The sequence below is a fragment of the Teleopsis dalmanni genome, chromosome 2 (assembly GCF_002237135.1).
Source record: "Teleopsis dalmanni isolate 2A chromosome 2, ASM223713v2, whole genome shotgun sequence".
Classification (NCBI taxonomy): domain Eukaryota; kingdom Metazoa; phylum Arthropoda; class Insecta; order Diptera; family Diopsidae; genus Teleopsis; species Teleopsis dalmanni.
Window position 1 is genome coordinate 55,726,806 of NC_051847.1, and position 18,857 is coordinate 55,745,662.

Below are 18,857 nucleotides of genomic sequence, written 5' to 3' on the forward strand. Positions count from 1 at the left end.
TTAAAATTTGCTGACACCTGATAACCGTCATTCAAACCTTATAACTACTTTTAAGGTCTATAGACAATGTTTAAGAGCGATGTGTTTTACAAAAATTTATTTTTAAAAACATTTATTAACTAAAACTACTTTCAGATGTGTTTATTTAAGCCTAAAATCAATGTTTAAAGTCTTGAAATAACTTTCACACAAGATACGCGTGACCATACATATGTTAATAGATACTGCAGATCTTATGCAGCTATATTGCACTATACCGCAATATAACACTCGCCATGTAACTAACATTAAAATATCTAAGATTATGCTATTTTATAGTTCATTACACACTAAAATATTTTGTATAATTAGGGAATGTCTATAAACAACAGATTTATTCAATTTTATGAATTAACATAAGTTATATCTGATTCTGAGCACAATAATCTTATAACACAGATAGTAGTCTTATTTATTAAAAGTTGTAAGTTGTGTAAACGTATAACTAATAAAATCAATAGATTCTATAATCAACACTCTCTACAATACTATAAGCAATAAATTATGTATATGAATTGGGGCATAATAATTCGAACAAATTCCGTACGGGTCAATTTATACTGTATTAATAGTTTTTCTTTAGTTTCTAAGTTGATAGTACAATATTGTTAATCTAATAGTAATGTAATTATTATATTTTTGTCATAAGATTTTAGAAAATTTTTATCTTTACATTTTTCTACTTCATACATTATTTGATTCTTATGTTATTGTATTAAAGATCCTATATAAGGCTATCAACAATTTTATTCAATAATATTTATTGACAGGGAGGCCAAGATTCAACTACGATCGTTGCACCACTAATGATGATGATGATGATTTATTGACAAATTGGACAATTTGTTGCAGTAAAAATATTAAATTTAATTTTTTTCGAATTAAGATTTAAACAAAAAGTTAATTTATAATTTTAATTTATTTCACTCTTTTGATAATACTTAACAACATTTAGTACTTAGAAGTTATTATTGATTAATTTAACAATTTTTGAAATTAAATTAACAATAAAAAATTTTAGTTTAGTTAATTTACAACACTTAATAAAAGATATATAAAAAACAATAACGTAATACCATAAACAAAAAATCGTACTCTTTTTACTTCATGATGATAATTTTTAATAATATATAAAAACATTATTTACCAAAGATAAGATATGCATTTGATTTTAATGTAAAAATATTGAAAAAGACGTAAATTTACATAGAGGTTCATATAAATCTAAATCGGTTTATATAACTAGAATTATAGTTTTGTCTTTATGATTGAATATGCAAAAATAATTAAAATAATAAAAATGACACTCTCGTTCTTCTTGCATCACCCTTGGCTCTTCGAGCCATACCGTAATGTCACATGCTTCCCTCTGTGCTATTCGTAGATCCTTTCGAATCAGCTGTACCGGCGGCAGTGTTTTCTTCTCCTCGCAATGTGCGTGAACCCACATCTCCAGACAGTGCTGAAAAGTCTAATTTGTACTGAAATGAAAAAATTTATAATATTATTAAAATATTAACCAAAAAATAAAAATTGAAAACTAGCTCAATATATGTTTTAGTACAGTTTATATGAAAAAAAGCTTAGAATACTATTTACTGTTTAGAGCGAATTATTTTTTTAAACTATTTTAAACTAGTTTCCTTAACTGCTTCATACAAATCATAAATATTTTCTGAGAAAAATATCTGCATAAGGAATGTTAGGATAAAAACTTTATGGTAGTTCTTTCAATATTATATATATATATAAATTAATTGTTATATGTAAAAATATAATTTATATATATTATGTTGTAATGAATTTATATATGTATATGAATTTTATGCATTATCAGTTTATGATTGTAATGTTTGAAGAAATATTCTATATAAAGTACTATAAAAATCTAAGTCCTCTACAAGCTTCATTGGTATATCTACAATATATGTATGTATATTTAAGAATATTTCAAATTGTGTTCTAAAACAAATATTTTACTATGAAGTTACTGTTCTTTACATTTGTATATAATTAAGTTAATACCTTTAAAAATTATGTTAATTTCCAGTTACCACACAAGTTTTTAAGTATGCTTATAGTAATATTAATACCTAATTATATTTAAAATAAAATAAACTTAATTTTGTGTAACAAAGAGTAAATATTTCACGAAGACAAATAAATATTTTTTAAATAAGTTATATATAGTTAAAAAAAACTTCGTATTGGTTTGCTTAGACGTTAAACAAAATAACATGTTAATATCTATCAATATCTCTTTTTATAAGCAAACAAATTATTTTAAACCTCAATATTGCTTCAAGGTTAAGTAAAATTTCAATGAAAATTATATCGCTTTATTTTTTGAGTAATGTGTTTCGCTTTGGTAAAAATTTTATTCTTATATAGCTAAATTCAAAATAAATTAGAGATAACATTATTAAAATAAATATGTTTGAATTCTAGAAATGGTCGATGTAAGGATCCCACATTTGTTATTCATATTGTAATTCATAATTCATATTTTTTATCTAACTTAATAACGTTGCGTTTATAAATTTTATCCTTGTGATATATTGAATATTTTTCCGCATGTTTTTATTTTACCTATTTTTTTCAAAAAAATATTTATATTATTGCAACACTAATTTTTGGTTTTTTTTATCATTTCAGATAAGTTTTACCTTATTAGCACATTCAAAGCACTTGGACACAACTTTGTTTATTACTCCCATAAGATTTTTTGTTTCTCTGATAACATGATCGACTTTCACAAAGGTTGCTGCCTTCCCAACAGTATGATCTTTCACAGTAAATTGTAATGCTTGTACAAATGTTGGAACTTTATCTAATATGTTTAGTAGTTCTTTTTTGTTGTCACTTGCTGGAACCTGAAATAATTTTTAAAAACAGATTAATATGTTTTATATGTTTCAACTAAAGTTTAAAATCAATAAGATCATTTATATATAATACTTCTCAAAACTTTCTATGGTTTCTATGGAATATTTACAGAATATTTGACAAGACTTTTCATTCCTTAGTTGGTTTATCTAGACATTTTCAATAAAAAATATATGAAATTGTAACTAAATATTTTTGTAATCGGTAGTAATACATATTGCGAAGATTTAATTAAAGACCAAAACATCCTGAAACTGTAATAGGTCCTATAGTGTAGTTGGAATAAATTCGATATGATTTAAGAATGCCATAAATTGGATAAATAAACAATTATAATTATAAGATATTATACAATAGCTATTGATAATGTCTTGCATCTGTAATTTTATTAATTCTGTAACATTTTATTAATTCTCTATTAAATACTGAATATTGTACATAAATTCTCAAAAATAAATTGATTATGGGAGTTAATGTTTTATCTCATTTTCTTGTATTATTCTATATAGAATTATTATATCATAATTTTCCATAGAATAATATGAGAATATAATTTCGTTCTCTATACCAAAATCGTTTTATTAGATAGAATTCTACTTTATATTGAATTTCAAATCACTACAATATGGTGCTTAAACAAATACAATCTCACAACAGATTTTTAGTAGGACACTAGTTGGAGACACTGCCATCAAAATTTAAGCTGCAAGTGGGAGAAGTTAAAGAAATAGCATCATGATAAAATATATGAAGGGTTTCTGAAAGCTTAGAGATTGAAACATCTATTACCAATTTGTTTTTGTTTTTTATGATCCTTATAAAGTTATAAAGTAGTCGCGATAAGTATTCAAAACTTTGACAACAAAATAGAAATATTGACTCATATAGGTAACAATATTTTAAATTAAAAATTAATAACCTTTTATTGAAAATATTTGAATTTTTATTTAAATTTCTAATTCATTAACTTACTTGATAAGAAAATTGTCGTAGCACTTTATATAGACGATTTGCTTCTTCAGCAAAATACTCAGCCTGTGTGAAGAGATCTTGCGTTGTTCTTAATTCGCCATTACCTTTCGTAAATTGATACATAGAAAAGGCCATAGCAGACATATTTTTAGCTCGTTTTATAATATCATTATTATCACTAAGATCTTCATTCCATTTTTGATTAAAAGTGTTCATTTCATTTGTATCATTCTTAACCAATTCTTGTGTCTCTTCATTACCCTTCTCCACTTCTCTACGTTCATCGTAAGTTTTTCGTATTCTTTCCGTATTCTAAAACAAAGAACAACCTATATTAGAATTTTAGTTACATTAATACTAAATTACTATATTTTTATTCAAATCTTAGATTATATGTTATATAGAACTAGTAGGGCCGGGTAAATCGATGGCATCCTATATAGACCGTTTTTACGGGGTGACTCTCTTGTCGAATGCATGTGACATGCCTAGAATACATGGCTAGAACTGTCTTAAAATATACGTCCTTATTTTTACGTAAGAAATGTTTTTACTTAAAAAACGATGTTGAAAAAATAAATTAACTATCACGTCAAATTCAAAAATATGATTTTACTTTAAATATATAAACAACGAAAGAATCGTAAAATTACTTAAATTTAGTGTAGCAAGAGATTAAAAATGAATCCAACTTAAAGTTAAATAAAATTGTTATTTAATTAGTTGTGAAAAAATAAAAATTGAAATTGAATTTAAAAAAATACAGTGAAAAAATTATATATACACAAATGTTTGGGCATAGTAAACACTCGATATAGTAAACACCTAAATGTTTACATGGAAGATGCCGAACCCATTAATTTTGAGAACGATGACGAGCCAGTGAAGAATCTAATTATGGAAAACAGAAGTTACTAAAGTTATTGAAAGTTTCGATAAAGCTATCGCATAGGCTAAGACACTACTGCTTATACTGGTATACTATAATTTAAATATTTCTTACATTAACATACACAAATGTGTATTTTGAGCAAATATAATAATTTTTTGAACAAAACATATAACCCTTGATGAAGTACAATCATTTACAATATCCAGACAGGACTGTATAAGTTTCTGTAAAATTCGTATATATTAATCTTTTTTCATGTTTTTATTCCAGCATCATCTACATGATAATATAATTCCAAAAAATGCAATCGGTTGAACAGAACACTCAGACATAACAAGCTTACAGACAAGTTTCTTTTTTATATATAATATTATGCTAAAATTCTCAACAAATAAAAAATCAAGTAACTTAACCAGTAGCGGGTCAGTCTATGATTTAAAACTGTGCGTCCTTTATAATAGTAATAAGAAGTTAATGCTTACCTTAATAGATCTTGTATTATCGTTTCTTTGTTCATTAGTGCAATCCAAAACTTGTTTTCCTAGGGATAATAACTCAGAAGTAAGCCATTTCCACATCTCTACAAATGCTTCAAAATTTTCTATTGTAGGTGTGCTCGAAGGATATTTTGCCAATATCTGAGCCGCCGTTAGCACTTGTGGTCCATATATTCTGAAATTAACTGCCAAGCATTTAGCTTGAATTTGTAGCGTTTCACTGAATGCTATATGACGTAGTAGTTTACATATATCGATAACATGATCACAGTAATCGTGAAATTTATTCGAGTAAAGCTCTAGATTTGGAAAATCTTGCTCAATTGCAAGAGATCGAAAGTTATTTACTAATTCCAAAGACATTTTTAAAGAATGATAAAAATCTGTTATTTGATCAGCTACTGATAAAATGAGTTGTTCTGACAGTTCTTTGACTGTCTGCAAAATTCCATCAATCTGCTTCGTAATATATTGATTTGCTGAGTACTGTCTGTTTACAGTTAAATTGCTTACAATATTATTGAGTTCAATTCTACATTGATCGCAGAGGTATAATATATTTTGTCGATTCTCATGACTTGTATATGCCGAATCAGTGAAATCATACGTTTTTTCCAGCACCCTATCAAAAGCGTTTAGCAATTCGACTCTTACTTCAGTACTTGAAAGTGTTTCAGGATTTGGATAAAAAATTGCTTTGTCATCATTAAAGTAATTACAATTGTATAGTTCATTGCACATATCATCACGATAATATGATGGACTCATATTGTATCTTGATACAATCTTTTCATTTCGATTTTCCATAGGAGTATCTACAATTTCATTATTATCCAACCGATACTGCAAACGTTCTAATAAAAACGTAAAGAATCTCAACGTTGAATAAACGGTACCTCTGTCGGTTGGTTTGCTGCTTATAGCGTGAGCATTCTTCACAAGCAAACTAGAACTAAAAATACTGTCTTTCACAACAAAATGTATGAGATCCATTGCTCGTCGTATTTGACAAAAAATAGTATCTCGATTTTCTTTCGCTTTAATACACTCACAATGTACTAGACAAATTTTCGAAGAGGTTAATAAAATATTTACAGAGTGTTCTAAGATTTGTCTTGCTGCGTATAGTTGTGCGCGTCTTCTTTCTTCTTTCACAGCATTTTGCTGATTTCCTGTAAAATAGGCTAATTCTACCATTTCTATGCCGAAAATGGTAAAGGCTCTCACAAATTCGGCAAAGTTTAATACTGATTCAAGTTTCTCTAAGCTCTCGGAAATTTTCTTTTTTGTTGTAAGTAATTGTTTAACAATTACAATATCAACTAAAAGTAATACTCGTGTAATTGCAGAAAGTAAAGATCTAGCTGCATTCGTAATTGAACCCAAATCGCACAAACTATCGTTAAAGTCAGGATAGTTGATACTCTCTATGGTTGTTAATTTACATATGCGTTCTATTGTTTTTCCTAAAAGTACAAAAGGTTTTTTTTTACATAAAAAAGATAAAACTGTACCATACCATATTTTTTTTGTATTATATATAATACGTATAATACGACTAAAAATCTTACCCGCATTTAATGCTTCCTTGCAAGATTCACTTAAGTCTGGTTTAATATCTGGATTATTCTGTGCAATGACTTCTCCTATAGCTATAAATTTCTCTACTGACAAATTGATGGTTTGACCTATTCGTGCGAAGGTCCATATTTTGTCATCATTTCTCATATTCTTTTGTTTTTCTACTAAAGCCTAAAATTTATTATCATAATTATTGGAGATTACATATTTTATATATATTTAATATTGCTATAATCATATAATTTATTACCTGTGCATCATACTTTACATTTAGCATTTCGACCATTTATAATAATAATTAAATCAATCACAAACTATTATAATCACAACATTTGAAATTGCAATATCAGGTAACAAAATTTTCTAAAAATAAAAAAAAAAAATTAATAAAATAAATTACATATATCAGCAAGTGTACTAAAATTTTTTTAATATTAATAAGTAATTAGATAAAATGAAATGTGTTATCTTTTTTAATGCTTTTATTTTTATTATTTTATTTATATTTATATATATATTTTATATATATATATATATATGTAATAAAAATTATAAAAAAGATCTTAATCGATATATATATTATGTAAATAAATTACGTATACATAATATGTTTTATATTTAAATTTAATAATTGTTATATTAGTATAATTATGTATAATTCTTAATGTTTTTATAAAACTGGACATTCTATAATTCTAAAAGGTGGTTTTTACTTATATAAAGTTAATAATTTTCGTCGTTCATTTTTAAATTTAATTATAAATTATATTTCATAGTCATACTACTTAGATATAATATTTTAAATATATTACATACTTAAATATGTGATTAAAAATAGAAGATAAGTATATATTTTAAATACATATTTTGCATGGAAATACAACATATAATATATCACACTTGACCTTATTGCCATTCTATGTGGTGGCATATAAACAGGGTGTCACATTTCAAAACATGATAAATTGTGTATAATTATAATAATCAATTCTGAATTTGAAATTATCGTATAGAGAATTAAAGGGACTGTGTGAATCCATTTCTAATACTATTGAACATTATAGTATATGTTCAATATCATATTATCTTATATATGGTATAAGATAAAATTTTATTTATTTAATTAGTGTGGTAATTTTTTTTTAAGTTTCTTACAAGAGTGTCTTTTATTTTGGGAATAATAGAATGTTAAAAACCAAGTATTTTGGAGGTTAAAAACTATTAGAAGTAATATTGAAGTAAAAATGCCAATTATTTTGGGAATAATAGAAGGTTAAAAACCAAGGCTTTTGGAGGTTAAAAACTATTAGAAGTAATATATAAGTAAAAATGCCTATTATTTTGGGAATAATAGAAGGTTTAAAACCAAGGTTTTTGGAGGTTAAAAACTATTAGAAGTAATATAGAAGTAAAAATATATATTGAAATTATATCCTAGATATGCAAAAATTCAATGTGTTTCCGTAAAAATTTTGACATAAATTCGAGTAATTGTTAAATAAATTCATATGAAAATGTTTATACAGGTCCCATCAATAATATATTAAAAATTGTGGTTACGGTGGTTATAGTGGTATGACCAAGTGATTAGTTGTAATGCATGTATAAGCAAAGTTTAGTAAACAACAACTATTTTTTATATCATTACAATTGAATGTTGGCAAGCTTAATTGAGATGAAAATAGTTCCCGTTTATTATTTAAAATTTTTCTCAACCAATTATTATTTTAATAATTATAAAATATCTTATATACAAATTTATTAAACGTCGATGTAGACAACTTAGATATACTTGAATATAAATATGTAAAACATAATATACACACACCAATATATAGGCTTAACGTGGAACGCTTAACTTATAGGTTATAATAGAATACAGAGGTTCCTTTAACTCTACTTGCTTTATTTTAAATTTTTACTAATATCTCAGTACTTCTTAACTACTTAATTGATTTAAGTAGTGCTGCTTCTGGGTAGCTAAGTGATAATTCAGGTAAGAGAAATTAACGATTTGATAGTGGTTATTCACTTTACAACCTATTCTCATCTAAAGAACTTTTATTTTTTAATTATTTCTATAGACATAATTTAAAGTACTTAAACGCAATAACAACAATTGTAGCGTGGTGGGTGATTCATGGGGTTGTTGTTTGGTTTTTGCCTGTTTGTTGAATTTCTTACTATATATTTTTAGTTTTTATTAGATTTTGTTTGTTGTTTTTTAACTACAAAATGTAATTTTTTTCTGTATTCACAGTATATTCATCACTTGATACTTTTGTATCTGAACTGTATACATCATGGTTTGAATTAATAACTTTATAATATATATAATAATTAATAAATGAAAGCAAATAAATTGTTAGCTAGATTTTCTTATAACAATTTTAAGTTGTGGAAATATTTTTTTTTTTTGCATTTAATATAATCACAATTAAAATTATTCTATCAGACAGTTTCAAAGGATAAGTGCTGCGGTGATTGGAAAATAGTCAAAACACGAAATATGCATATAAATATTTAATTATAAATCATTTTTGGCACTTCTCTCTTCCAGTTTGTTTCAAGATTCAATTTATTTTTATATTATAAATTAAAGTTTAACACGTATTCAAAGAATCCAGGATAAATCAATCAAATATTTTGTGCGCAACAATTGAATGACGATATTCATGTGCGTTTATATATTTGTTTTTTAAAAATACTTTGTTGTCTGCAAGTTCAATGTCAAATAAAAGTTTTCAAAAAAAAAACTTAGTAACATTTTAAGCTTATTGTTAACTACAAGAAAAAAATTAAAAAAATTATTTTTTTGTATGTTTAACCATAAATAAAAGGATAATATTTTACATAGTTGATTAATCAACATTTTTAAAGTTGACTCCAAAAAATTACGAAATCACAATATGATTCTTCACTTCAATTTTTATGAATTCGATAAATATTTAATTAAAAGATAAAACAGATTTTAAATACATTTGATTGAAATTTACAGTAATTACAATTAAAGATAAGATATAGCGTTAGGAAAAAATTAATTGTATAGAAAAATATGATTAGTGCGCACTCGCCAAAACAAGCAAACAAAAAAATTTACAACATTATTGGCATTGTAACTCAAAACACCACAAATCAATAAAACCAGGGTTAACGTAACTTTCTGCAAATGAAGCTACCATATTTCACAACAAAAATAAACTTTTTTTAGAAATTAATAAATTATATTTTTTAAAAATAATGTATTTTATACAAATCTATTCCTTTATTTCCATAAATTTTGTTTTTAATATTTAATTTGGTTTAAAATAAAAATAATTTTATATAAAAGCCAAAATTGTTTCTAGTCTGATTATATATGATGTAAATTAAGTTCTTAAAAAAATATTATTTCATTATTATTTATAATAACCTGTGTGCCATGTTTTTTCTACTATCATCCTCTAAACAACATGATCAGTAGCTAATTAGCGGTAGTTGCTCACTCCCACAGCTTCCAGATATTTTATCATGTAGTTAAACTATTGAATCTTTTTTGTTCTTTTCTTCTTCTATCCACAATTATGCCCCAGCACCCATATCTTCTTCGACATTTTCTCGCTTGGCATTCTATATACATAACATAGTCACCGATTTTTTGCGTTACATATGTAATAATATTTTTACATCACTGTTATATCGTATGCGATAATATCAATCGCTCTCTAGTAATGAACTGAAAATTATTTTAAAATATGTATGCTAAGTTATTTGATTGCATCAGCACATAATGTGCATTATTTATATCAATATAAAATGAATAATAATAATTAAAAACTTAATAATACTAAAAAGATTTTTTATCCGTCTTCTTTTAAAACTTGCCAGTTTTTTTCATTAGTTTTTAGTAATATGTAGGTCCCATGAATTTTGTTATGTTTTAATGAATAAATAGAATGATACCTGATACGACTTAGTTAATCTCGATTTTTTCCTGAGTAGATTATGTTTAAGCTCTAACACATTTACATCACTTCTTATTTTATGTATTTTCCGCAGTTGTTTATACTTTACTTGAGAAAACAGTATATTCCAAGCAGGCAAATCTTATTAAATATTTTCTTTTATTGGTTTTACAAAATTTTTTCATACCTCTTCCTATTGAGAGAAAATTATTGTATATGATGATTTTGTATGTTTTCTGGTTCGACCAAATCAAAATTCTACCGTATAGATTGATAGTGTTTTAAAAAATATAGAGAACGAAGGCGGAACCATCATTCCATTTATGACAAAAGTGTTATTGCTAGGAAGATGTCATCAGAGACTACAAGATCCTACTATATGACCAAGATAATAGAATTTTGTAGCTATCGCATAAGAACTAACATCCCAATCCCTAAATTGTACCATATAAACATTTTTAAATAACATTATGTACTAGCTAGTTATACACCCTTCGGATTGTTTGAAAAATTTTGACTACACTTTTTATTTTTCCTTATTTTGATTCGTACCTATTTGGTTTAATGTCTTTAACCCCTTAAATAGTTCATTGTGTTAATGTTTTTAAAATATCCACCTGATATAACAATACCATAATACAAATTACGCCAAACTTTTAACCATAGAAACAAAACATAGTCGGTGATAAAATTGGTAAGTAAGAGTTAAGGGAAATGGTAAATCAATTTGAAATGTAATTAGTAATTTTTAGCTATAGCGACTGTATGTGAAAGAGTTGTAAGCTGATGTATAAACAAAATATGTTAAAATAAAACTTATTTCTTTTTTAATTAAAAATAAAAAAAATATCCTGAAGTGATATATGCCGCGAATCAAATAACCGAATCCGATATAAAAATATGGTAGAGGCCCTATGCTCCACTGGGAGATAAGGATAAAAGAAGAAGAAGAATTAAAAGTATCACTAGAATATCTGTAGAAAACATCATATATAACATTTTCATTTTTAATAAAAAGAAAAGTATAGAGGTTTTTCCAACAGTACTGAACTACAACAACAAAAATTCACTTTATATTATTTTAATTATTTGAATTTTTGACTGACCATACAGCTGTTTCAAGTACTGCCAAATACCCATCATTAGTGGGCTTGGAAATATTTCTTGTATTTAATTATTCGTAAATAAATTTTTTGTGACTGCAAGTACCAGCAATCGAACTCGTGCCCTGCCAAATTTGAAGCTCAGAGTCAGCGCTCCTTAACCATCTGACCCAAAGCCGTACTTGACATTTATGTTCGCACAATGTTCTGGAGTTTTGTTATTTTGCTGTGAAAGTTTTATTCACAAAATCACTTGCTGTGTTTATGTGAGAAAGAAATTATAAACCAGCTGTAGAATAATTGAATTAATTAATTATATTTTTTTATTTTAAATTGTTAAATTTCAATACTATTCTGTTTGTAGAGGCATTATTTGTTGCATGATTTATATATTCTTTCTTATGTATAGAACCTAATCTAGGAACGTTATACTGAGAAAGTCATGTAAATGTTACTAAGCTAATTATTAATTTGCAACATAAATACATAAATATTTTTGGACATATATCTATGTCAATGAATACTAGAAAGTGAGTAAACAAAATATTTAATGCCTCATTTAGTTCCTTTAGTAAATGTTGAAGACAATTTTTTTATATTAATATAAAAACTGGTCATTTAAAAGTTATGTTTATTTAATTTTTTCATTAATTTTAAATTAAGAAAATTAACTTAATATTATATAGATATATTTTTCATTACTTTAAACATTTTGTTTAAATGATTATTAATTAGCTAATATGTGTATTTATAAATATTTAAGCTTTTGAATAAATTCAAAATGCGTCACTTTTATATTTTACAGCATTTGTACTGTACTTATGTCTACGTTAGCTTAATGTATTATTTTATTCAAATGAACATTCTCTTTGGAAAATATATGCAGAACTGTTGCTATTCTTTTCAATGTGGCTCGCTTATAAATGCCCGCTTACTGCAATGTTCAATGGTAAACTATTTTTATCGTTATGATCCTCTGAGCACCCTTACAAACGGTTCTGCTCTGTGTTTATTCATACAATAGGCATATATTGTACATGGCTATAAGTATATACGAAAGCTTGTGTGGACACATGGTTGAGTGATCAGCAAAAGAGCAACGAAATGGAACAAATATGTTTGTTTTGTACACGCTCGTATTGTACATTATAGCCTAATATCGCACAATTTTATACACAATATTTTATTTTGGTCTCGTTATTTAGTTAATATTTGTAAGTGTTTCATAGTATACCTACAATATCTCTCGGTACCAATTTTGAATTTTAATTTAATTTATTTAATATATAAAATGCGTTTCGTATGTAATTTATTTATTTGTGTCATTTGCCTTTATTTATGCGGAGGTAATAAAATATTATATATTTACTCTTGTTTTATAATAATAAGAAATTCATTAATAATTTCGTTTTATTGACAACAACACTAAAAATGGTGAATTCGTTATTTTTTGGTGAACGGAAAAACTGTTAACTTGCTGTTAGAGTAAAAAAATAAAATAAAAACGTTATAAACTATTTAAAGCGTATGGGCGTGTATACATAAAAACTTCAGATTTGCAAAAATATATAAATATCTTACATTAGTAGTGAATTGCTTATTTAAATTACGTCAATAATCTCAAAAGCGCTCAGAGCAAGGATATAATTTACACTAAAATGAGTAACTACTGAAATAAGATCAATCTAAGTACACTCTAATTTTTCTAGAGAAATGTTTTAACTGGACTTGACTTTCTTTTATAGAAACAACTTATGATTGTGGATAACAAAAATAAAAATAAATAGGCACAAACAAACAGTGACCAATATGTAACCGATTATGTGAAATTATTCTTTGAGGAAATGGTTTTAGTATTTTAGTTTAATAATTTATCATATGCTGATGTTCGACATTGTCTAAAATAAACATTATACGATTATATATAGTGCATAGAAGTGAAAGCAAAAAAAAACAGATAGATATTAAGTTCATCTAACCACTTAAGTTTTTACTAACCACTGTAGTAAAAAAGTGGTATGTATTAAAATTACTTGGTTAGTTTATTAAACAATTATTATTTCTTATCGTAATTAGTTCCATTATTTTTCAACGGGAGAAAATAAACTTAAATGAAAATTTTCAATATATGCTACATTTATGTTATATGTGCTTCGATTGGTATCTGATTGTTATCATTCATATACATTCTTCAGTTGACCAGCTCTTGGAATATTGCTGTTGCAGGAGTATTGCTGCAGTTATATTTTCGCAGTTGTATTTCGCAGTTATGTTTTCGAAGTTCATAGTTTCAGGTATATATACGTAGAAGATTTCAAGCTTTTGATGGATAATATTATCTTCTAGTTTCATTTCATTATTTATCGATATCGAAAATTTCAGAGCTGATGTCTTTTAAATCACATTATTTTAATTTCAATATACAATATGAGCAATATAATAAATTAAACTTTAAGATCAGCCTTTTAAACTTGGTTTAATTTTTATCGAAATAATTTTAATTTTGAACCAAGTTTACGATGATGACTGTTTACATCTTAGCAGAACTCAGCAATCATAAACATGATTCAAAAAAATTGAAGGATATAAATCATGACTTGTGCGTTGGCCAACTAAAATTTGTGATCCATCGAAACTATGTTTAAATTAATCAAGATCAACTAAGGTTAGGTTAATAAATTTCATTTGACTTTAGCTACGCATAGACCTCTTTTTTCTTAGTATTATGAGATAAAGTTAAAACACCAAATAGATTTTGTAATAGAAATTTTTACCAATTTAAGGAAAACTTAAAGCTCCATTCAATATTAAAATTAAAACAATGCTCTGAAATTTTCGATATGCCTATGTATAAATGAATCGATAAATAATAAAATAAAACTAGAATATAATATTATTTAATAAAAGCTACTAGGATTTTTTGATACTTTTTTAAAGCGTGTTTTTAGACAAACCACTAGTAAAACTTGAATCCAAATCCAGTCCGCTGTAGTTCTAATATAGACTCGCCATGCTATCAGAGTCGTCAAAGATCAACCAAAATTTTCATTATAATTGAATATCTTAAAAACATCACCTTATGATCAAAAAAGAACGAGAATTTTAATTTTTGAATTCTCGCGCTTATTCAATCGGTAAATTTTTTTATTTTCAAGCTGGCAACACTTTATATACATTCTGTCAAACGCATATCGTACGATTAGTTTTTGTTTGGTGTCTATACAAAGAAGTCATAAGTTCACTAACAATTAAATATTAATCTCATTATTCCATACTTGAAACCGAATAATGCTATGTTTATCCATTCATACTAATTTGATCTTTTAATGCAATGCAACTATGTTATGTTTGAAGAAATTCCTTTCCCGATGATAGTAAAACATTTATATATATACAAGCTATTAAACGGCTTGAACCGAGATCGTCAAATCTTTATCCTTAATAAATCAACTTCTATACTTTTAAATGTCATGATACCAACCTAATTATCTGTTGATGGATCCACTGCAAATATTTACAGCCCTGCTTACAGATTTATAGATCGACAGATTTTTAATATAATATTTTATATATTTTAATATTAAAAGCTGTACGTTATTGAAGCAAGATATTACTTATATAAATATAAATTTTATTTACATATTTTTTAGCGAAATATGTTAATAGCAAGGGTAGTTGGACACGCTCCAATTTCTCAATGGGGAGTAGATTCCCAAGTGAAAATACATATGCAGCTATTTTGTTACTAATTGCTGATTAAATTAATTGTATTCCTAAATGATGTCATAAAATTTGTATATATTAGTTATATAAAATACATTAATAAATGTGTTATAAGCGTAAAATTTTAAAAAATTTTCAGAAGTTTGACTAAACTTAGTTACTGTGTATACCTAAGATAAATTTTTCAGTTACTTTCATTTGCTAACATGGACATATGTTGCATATTTTTCGTTGTTAGGAGTAATTTTTTCTAAATATAAGTGATTTTAGATTCTAATTCTAAGTAATCAATTATTTTAGTTATTATTAGGAATTATTTTTATTTTTGTGTGTATATTATTATTTATTTGAAAAAATCTCTAATTTGCATGTATGGAAAATAATACGAAGAAAAGGCGTACTTGACAGTTTTAACGTAATTAACACTTATAATTAATACAGTCAAACTTCCATAACTCGAACTTCTATAACTCCAATTTTCTATAACTCGAACTAAAAAGTGTGCAACAGAGTTTAAGAGAGCAAATTACATGCAAATATGCTTTCATAACTCGAACTTCTATAACTCGAATAAAAATATTGTTAATGTGCCAATCGGAATGTGGGAATGGGTGTCCCATTAGTCGAATTTTTGTTTTAAGTATGAATTCAGTTTGATGTTAGGGGAAGTCCTTTTTTCTAAACCAAATGTTTAATTTTTTTCTTACTTATGTTGCTTCTTTGTGCAAATGCCAGTCGCTAGCATTTGTGCAAATGCATAAAATTAGTATTTCTTCCGCCGAATATGACCTCTGAATTGCAATCACTTGATCAGGGAGTAATTCAAATTTAATTTAAAGTGTAACTATTTTCTAACTCAAAATTTCCATAAGTCCAACCTTTTCTTTGCAAAATGGTACTTTGAGTTATGGAAGTTTAACTGTATATTATCTAGAACTTTTTTTGGCAATGGTATAACCCGAAATGGTTAGGTTTACATCTAAATAAGACAAATATATTTATAAATTTAACATTCTTGAATATATTGACTGCCACAGTTTGTTTTAGGATAATGATATGAAAATCCAATTTAAACAATTTACATCTATTTAATTTATGAAAACAGTATTTCTTTGCGTAAGAGGTTATCTTAAAAATTTTAGTAATAATTTTTAACTTGAATTTTTAATTTTTTCTGTGGTGCTATTTCTTCATATCGACACTATTAATCCGTATGATTAATTAAATCAAACCTGTACAAACTATAAAATAACTCATAAATGGAGACTGACACAAGATTGGAAGCTATAAGTTATCTCGTCGTTGGTGGTTAATGCACTATTTAATAAAATCTTTATATACATATAGGTATATAATATGTTTTTACTATTTACCATTCTAGGTGTAGCAAGTGTAATACTGAAAGAAGTTGATGTACCGCCTATGGTTCATATAAATAATGAGGACGATGATGATTTAAGAGTTATATTAGATTGTCACTATGAAATAGAAGATAATAAATCTTTTCTGGTCGTCAAATGGCTAAAGGATGGCGAAATAGCTTATCAATGGATACGGGGACAGCCACCATCAGTTTTTGTAAATATTTGTTATATAGCAACGCCTTTAATAATTTTAAGAACTATATAAGTATAATAATTTGTTTTAAATTAATATATATGCTTTGAATTATATTATTGACTATTTAGATTTTCTTTCAGAAATAAAAAATTGAACCATGAATTTTTTAAAATAAAATAATGGATATATATTTTTCTATATCGTTAATTTGTAGCCAAATTTTGTGGGAAAAATTGAAAAAAACTTTGCTATATCCACTGATCCTGATCAACAATACAGAGGCATAGCTTTAGTCAATGTTACAATAGATACAAGTGGAGTTTATAGATGTTTAGTCCAAAGCAAAGAAGGGACATATTCGAAAGAGAAGAAACTACAAATTGTCGATATATCAAATTATACACTCAACTTGTTTCATAACAGAATACAAAATGAGACACATTTAGAATGTAGTATTGAGCATATATATCCTCAACCAATGATATCGTTAGGGTGAGTTTTATAATAAAACTACATATTTGGAATATTTTTATAATGAATTATTTTCTAAATTATAGTTCTGATGATGGAGACGCGATATCGATTATATCATCACAAGTTAATGAAGACCAAAACGGTTACTACAACGCATCGACAGTTGCAGTAGTTAATGATGATGATGATGATGTTGATCAATATGAATGCGTAATTACTTTTGGAAATTTGCCTTTGAATTTGACGAAGACTACGTCATCCAAAGGGGCTAGTTTGAATGTTTTTGCAACACTTTTTATTATTCCAATTTTTTTAATCTTTAATTGATGCAATTTGATTAAAAGAATAGGCAATCAATCGAATGCGTCCAACGAATAATAGTTTTAAGATGTTTCAAGAAATTTTGAAAGTTGCTTATATATTTAGCGCTTCATGGTTGTTATTATTTAAATATTATAATATTGTTACTAAATTAATAAACGCTTTTTTATACTAGCAAATTTAACTAAAATTTTAACTGATTTGTTAAAAACATAAAATATTTGTATTTATTTACGATTATTTAAGTGCACTAATTAATTGTGATCATATATTTCTAGAATACATTTAATAAATATCAGTTTATAAATATTATTAATAGTTTTTGCATTTTATAAGCAAGTAATCAAGAAAAGTATATTATCTGTTTTCAATGGATGAATTCTATTTAATTTAAAACAAAAATAACATTTTCCTCTTAAGTTTGTCGCGATTGCAATTAATTATTTTCTACAATTTTCTTCTCATCTATAAATAATACATAATTGTTCTACGAATGATTTTATTAATAACAACAAATCGATGATCCAAATTGACAGACATAAATCAAAGAGATTAAGTAAAATTGAAATTATTTCAAGTAAATCCACTCATTAAATAACATGATTATTATAAAGTAATTGTTATTATTAATTAATTATTAATTGTGGTAAATAAAAGACATAAGTCCAGTAACAATCAAAAAACTTATAATAATTATTATTATTATAATGATTTTTATATATTTTTTAATCCGGCTATAAGTCCCTTTTTGCTAAATAATTCAAAGTTTAATATTTTTTATTATATTCTATATTTCGACTCTCCTTGAGAGTCATCATCAGGATCACGATCTACGATATCCTCTTTATTCTAACGTTTATATTAT

At 25.7% G+C, this 18,857-nt stretch overlaps 2 protein-coding genes across 3 annotated transcripts; one reads left to right on the plus strand and one right to left on the minus strand.

The window, feature by feature from the left end:
* Positions 1-1,151: 1,151 nt before the first annotated feature.
* On the minus strand, positions 1,152-10,028 carry LOC119681228 (alpha-catulin). Of its 2 annotated transcripts, none has more exons than XM_038094353.1 (7): positions 9,873-10,026; positions 7,118-7,230; positions 6,858-7,038; positions 5,272-6,752; positions 3,898-4,209; positions 2,706-2,912; positions 1,152-1,520 (listed from the first exon to the last, which is right to left on the minus strand). In XM_038094353.1, the coding sequence occupies exons 2-7, from the start codon at positions 7,151-7,153 to the stop codon at positions 1,395-1,397; spliced, it is 2,343 nt and encodes a 780-aa protein (XP_037950281.1). In that variant the 5' UTR covers positions 7,154-7,230; positions 9,873-10,026; the 3' UTR covers positions 1,152-1,394. The 2 variants fall into 2 exon arrangements, with proteins under 2 accessions (XP_037950281.1, XP_037950283.1); XM_038094355.1 differs by lacking the exon at positions 1,152-1,520 and adding an exon at positions 2,592-2,628 and having other exon boundaries at positions 9,873-10,028.
* A 3,112-nt stretch (positions 10,029-13,140) lies between these two features.
* On the plus strand, positions 13,141-18,263 carry LOC119684869. The gene is made up of 4 exons (XM_038099002.1): positions 13,141-13,260; positions 17,019-17,215; positions 17,412-17,689; positions 17,755-18,263. The coding sequence occupies exons 1-4, from the start codon at positions 13,206-13,208 to the stop codon at positions 17,996-17,998; spliced, it is 774 nt and encodes a 257-aa protein (XP_037954930.1). The 5' UTR covers positions 13,141-13,205; the 3' UTR covers positions 17,999-18,263.
* The last annotated feature ends 594 nt before the right edge of the window (positions 18,264-18,857 follow it).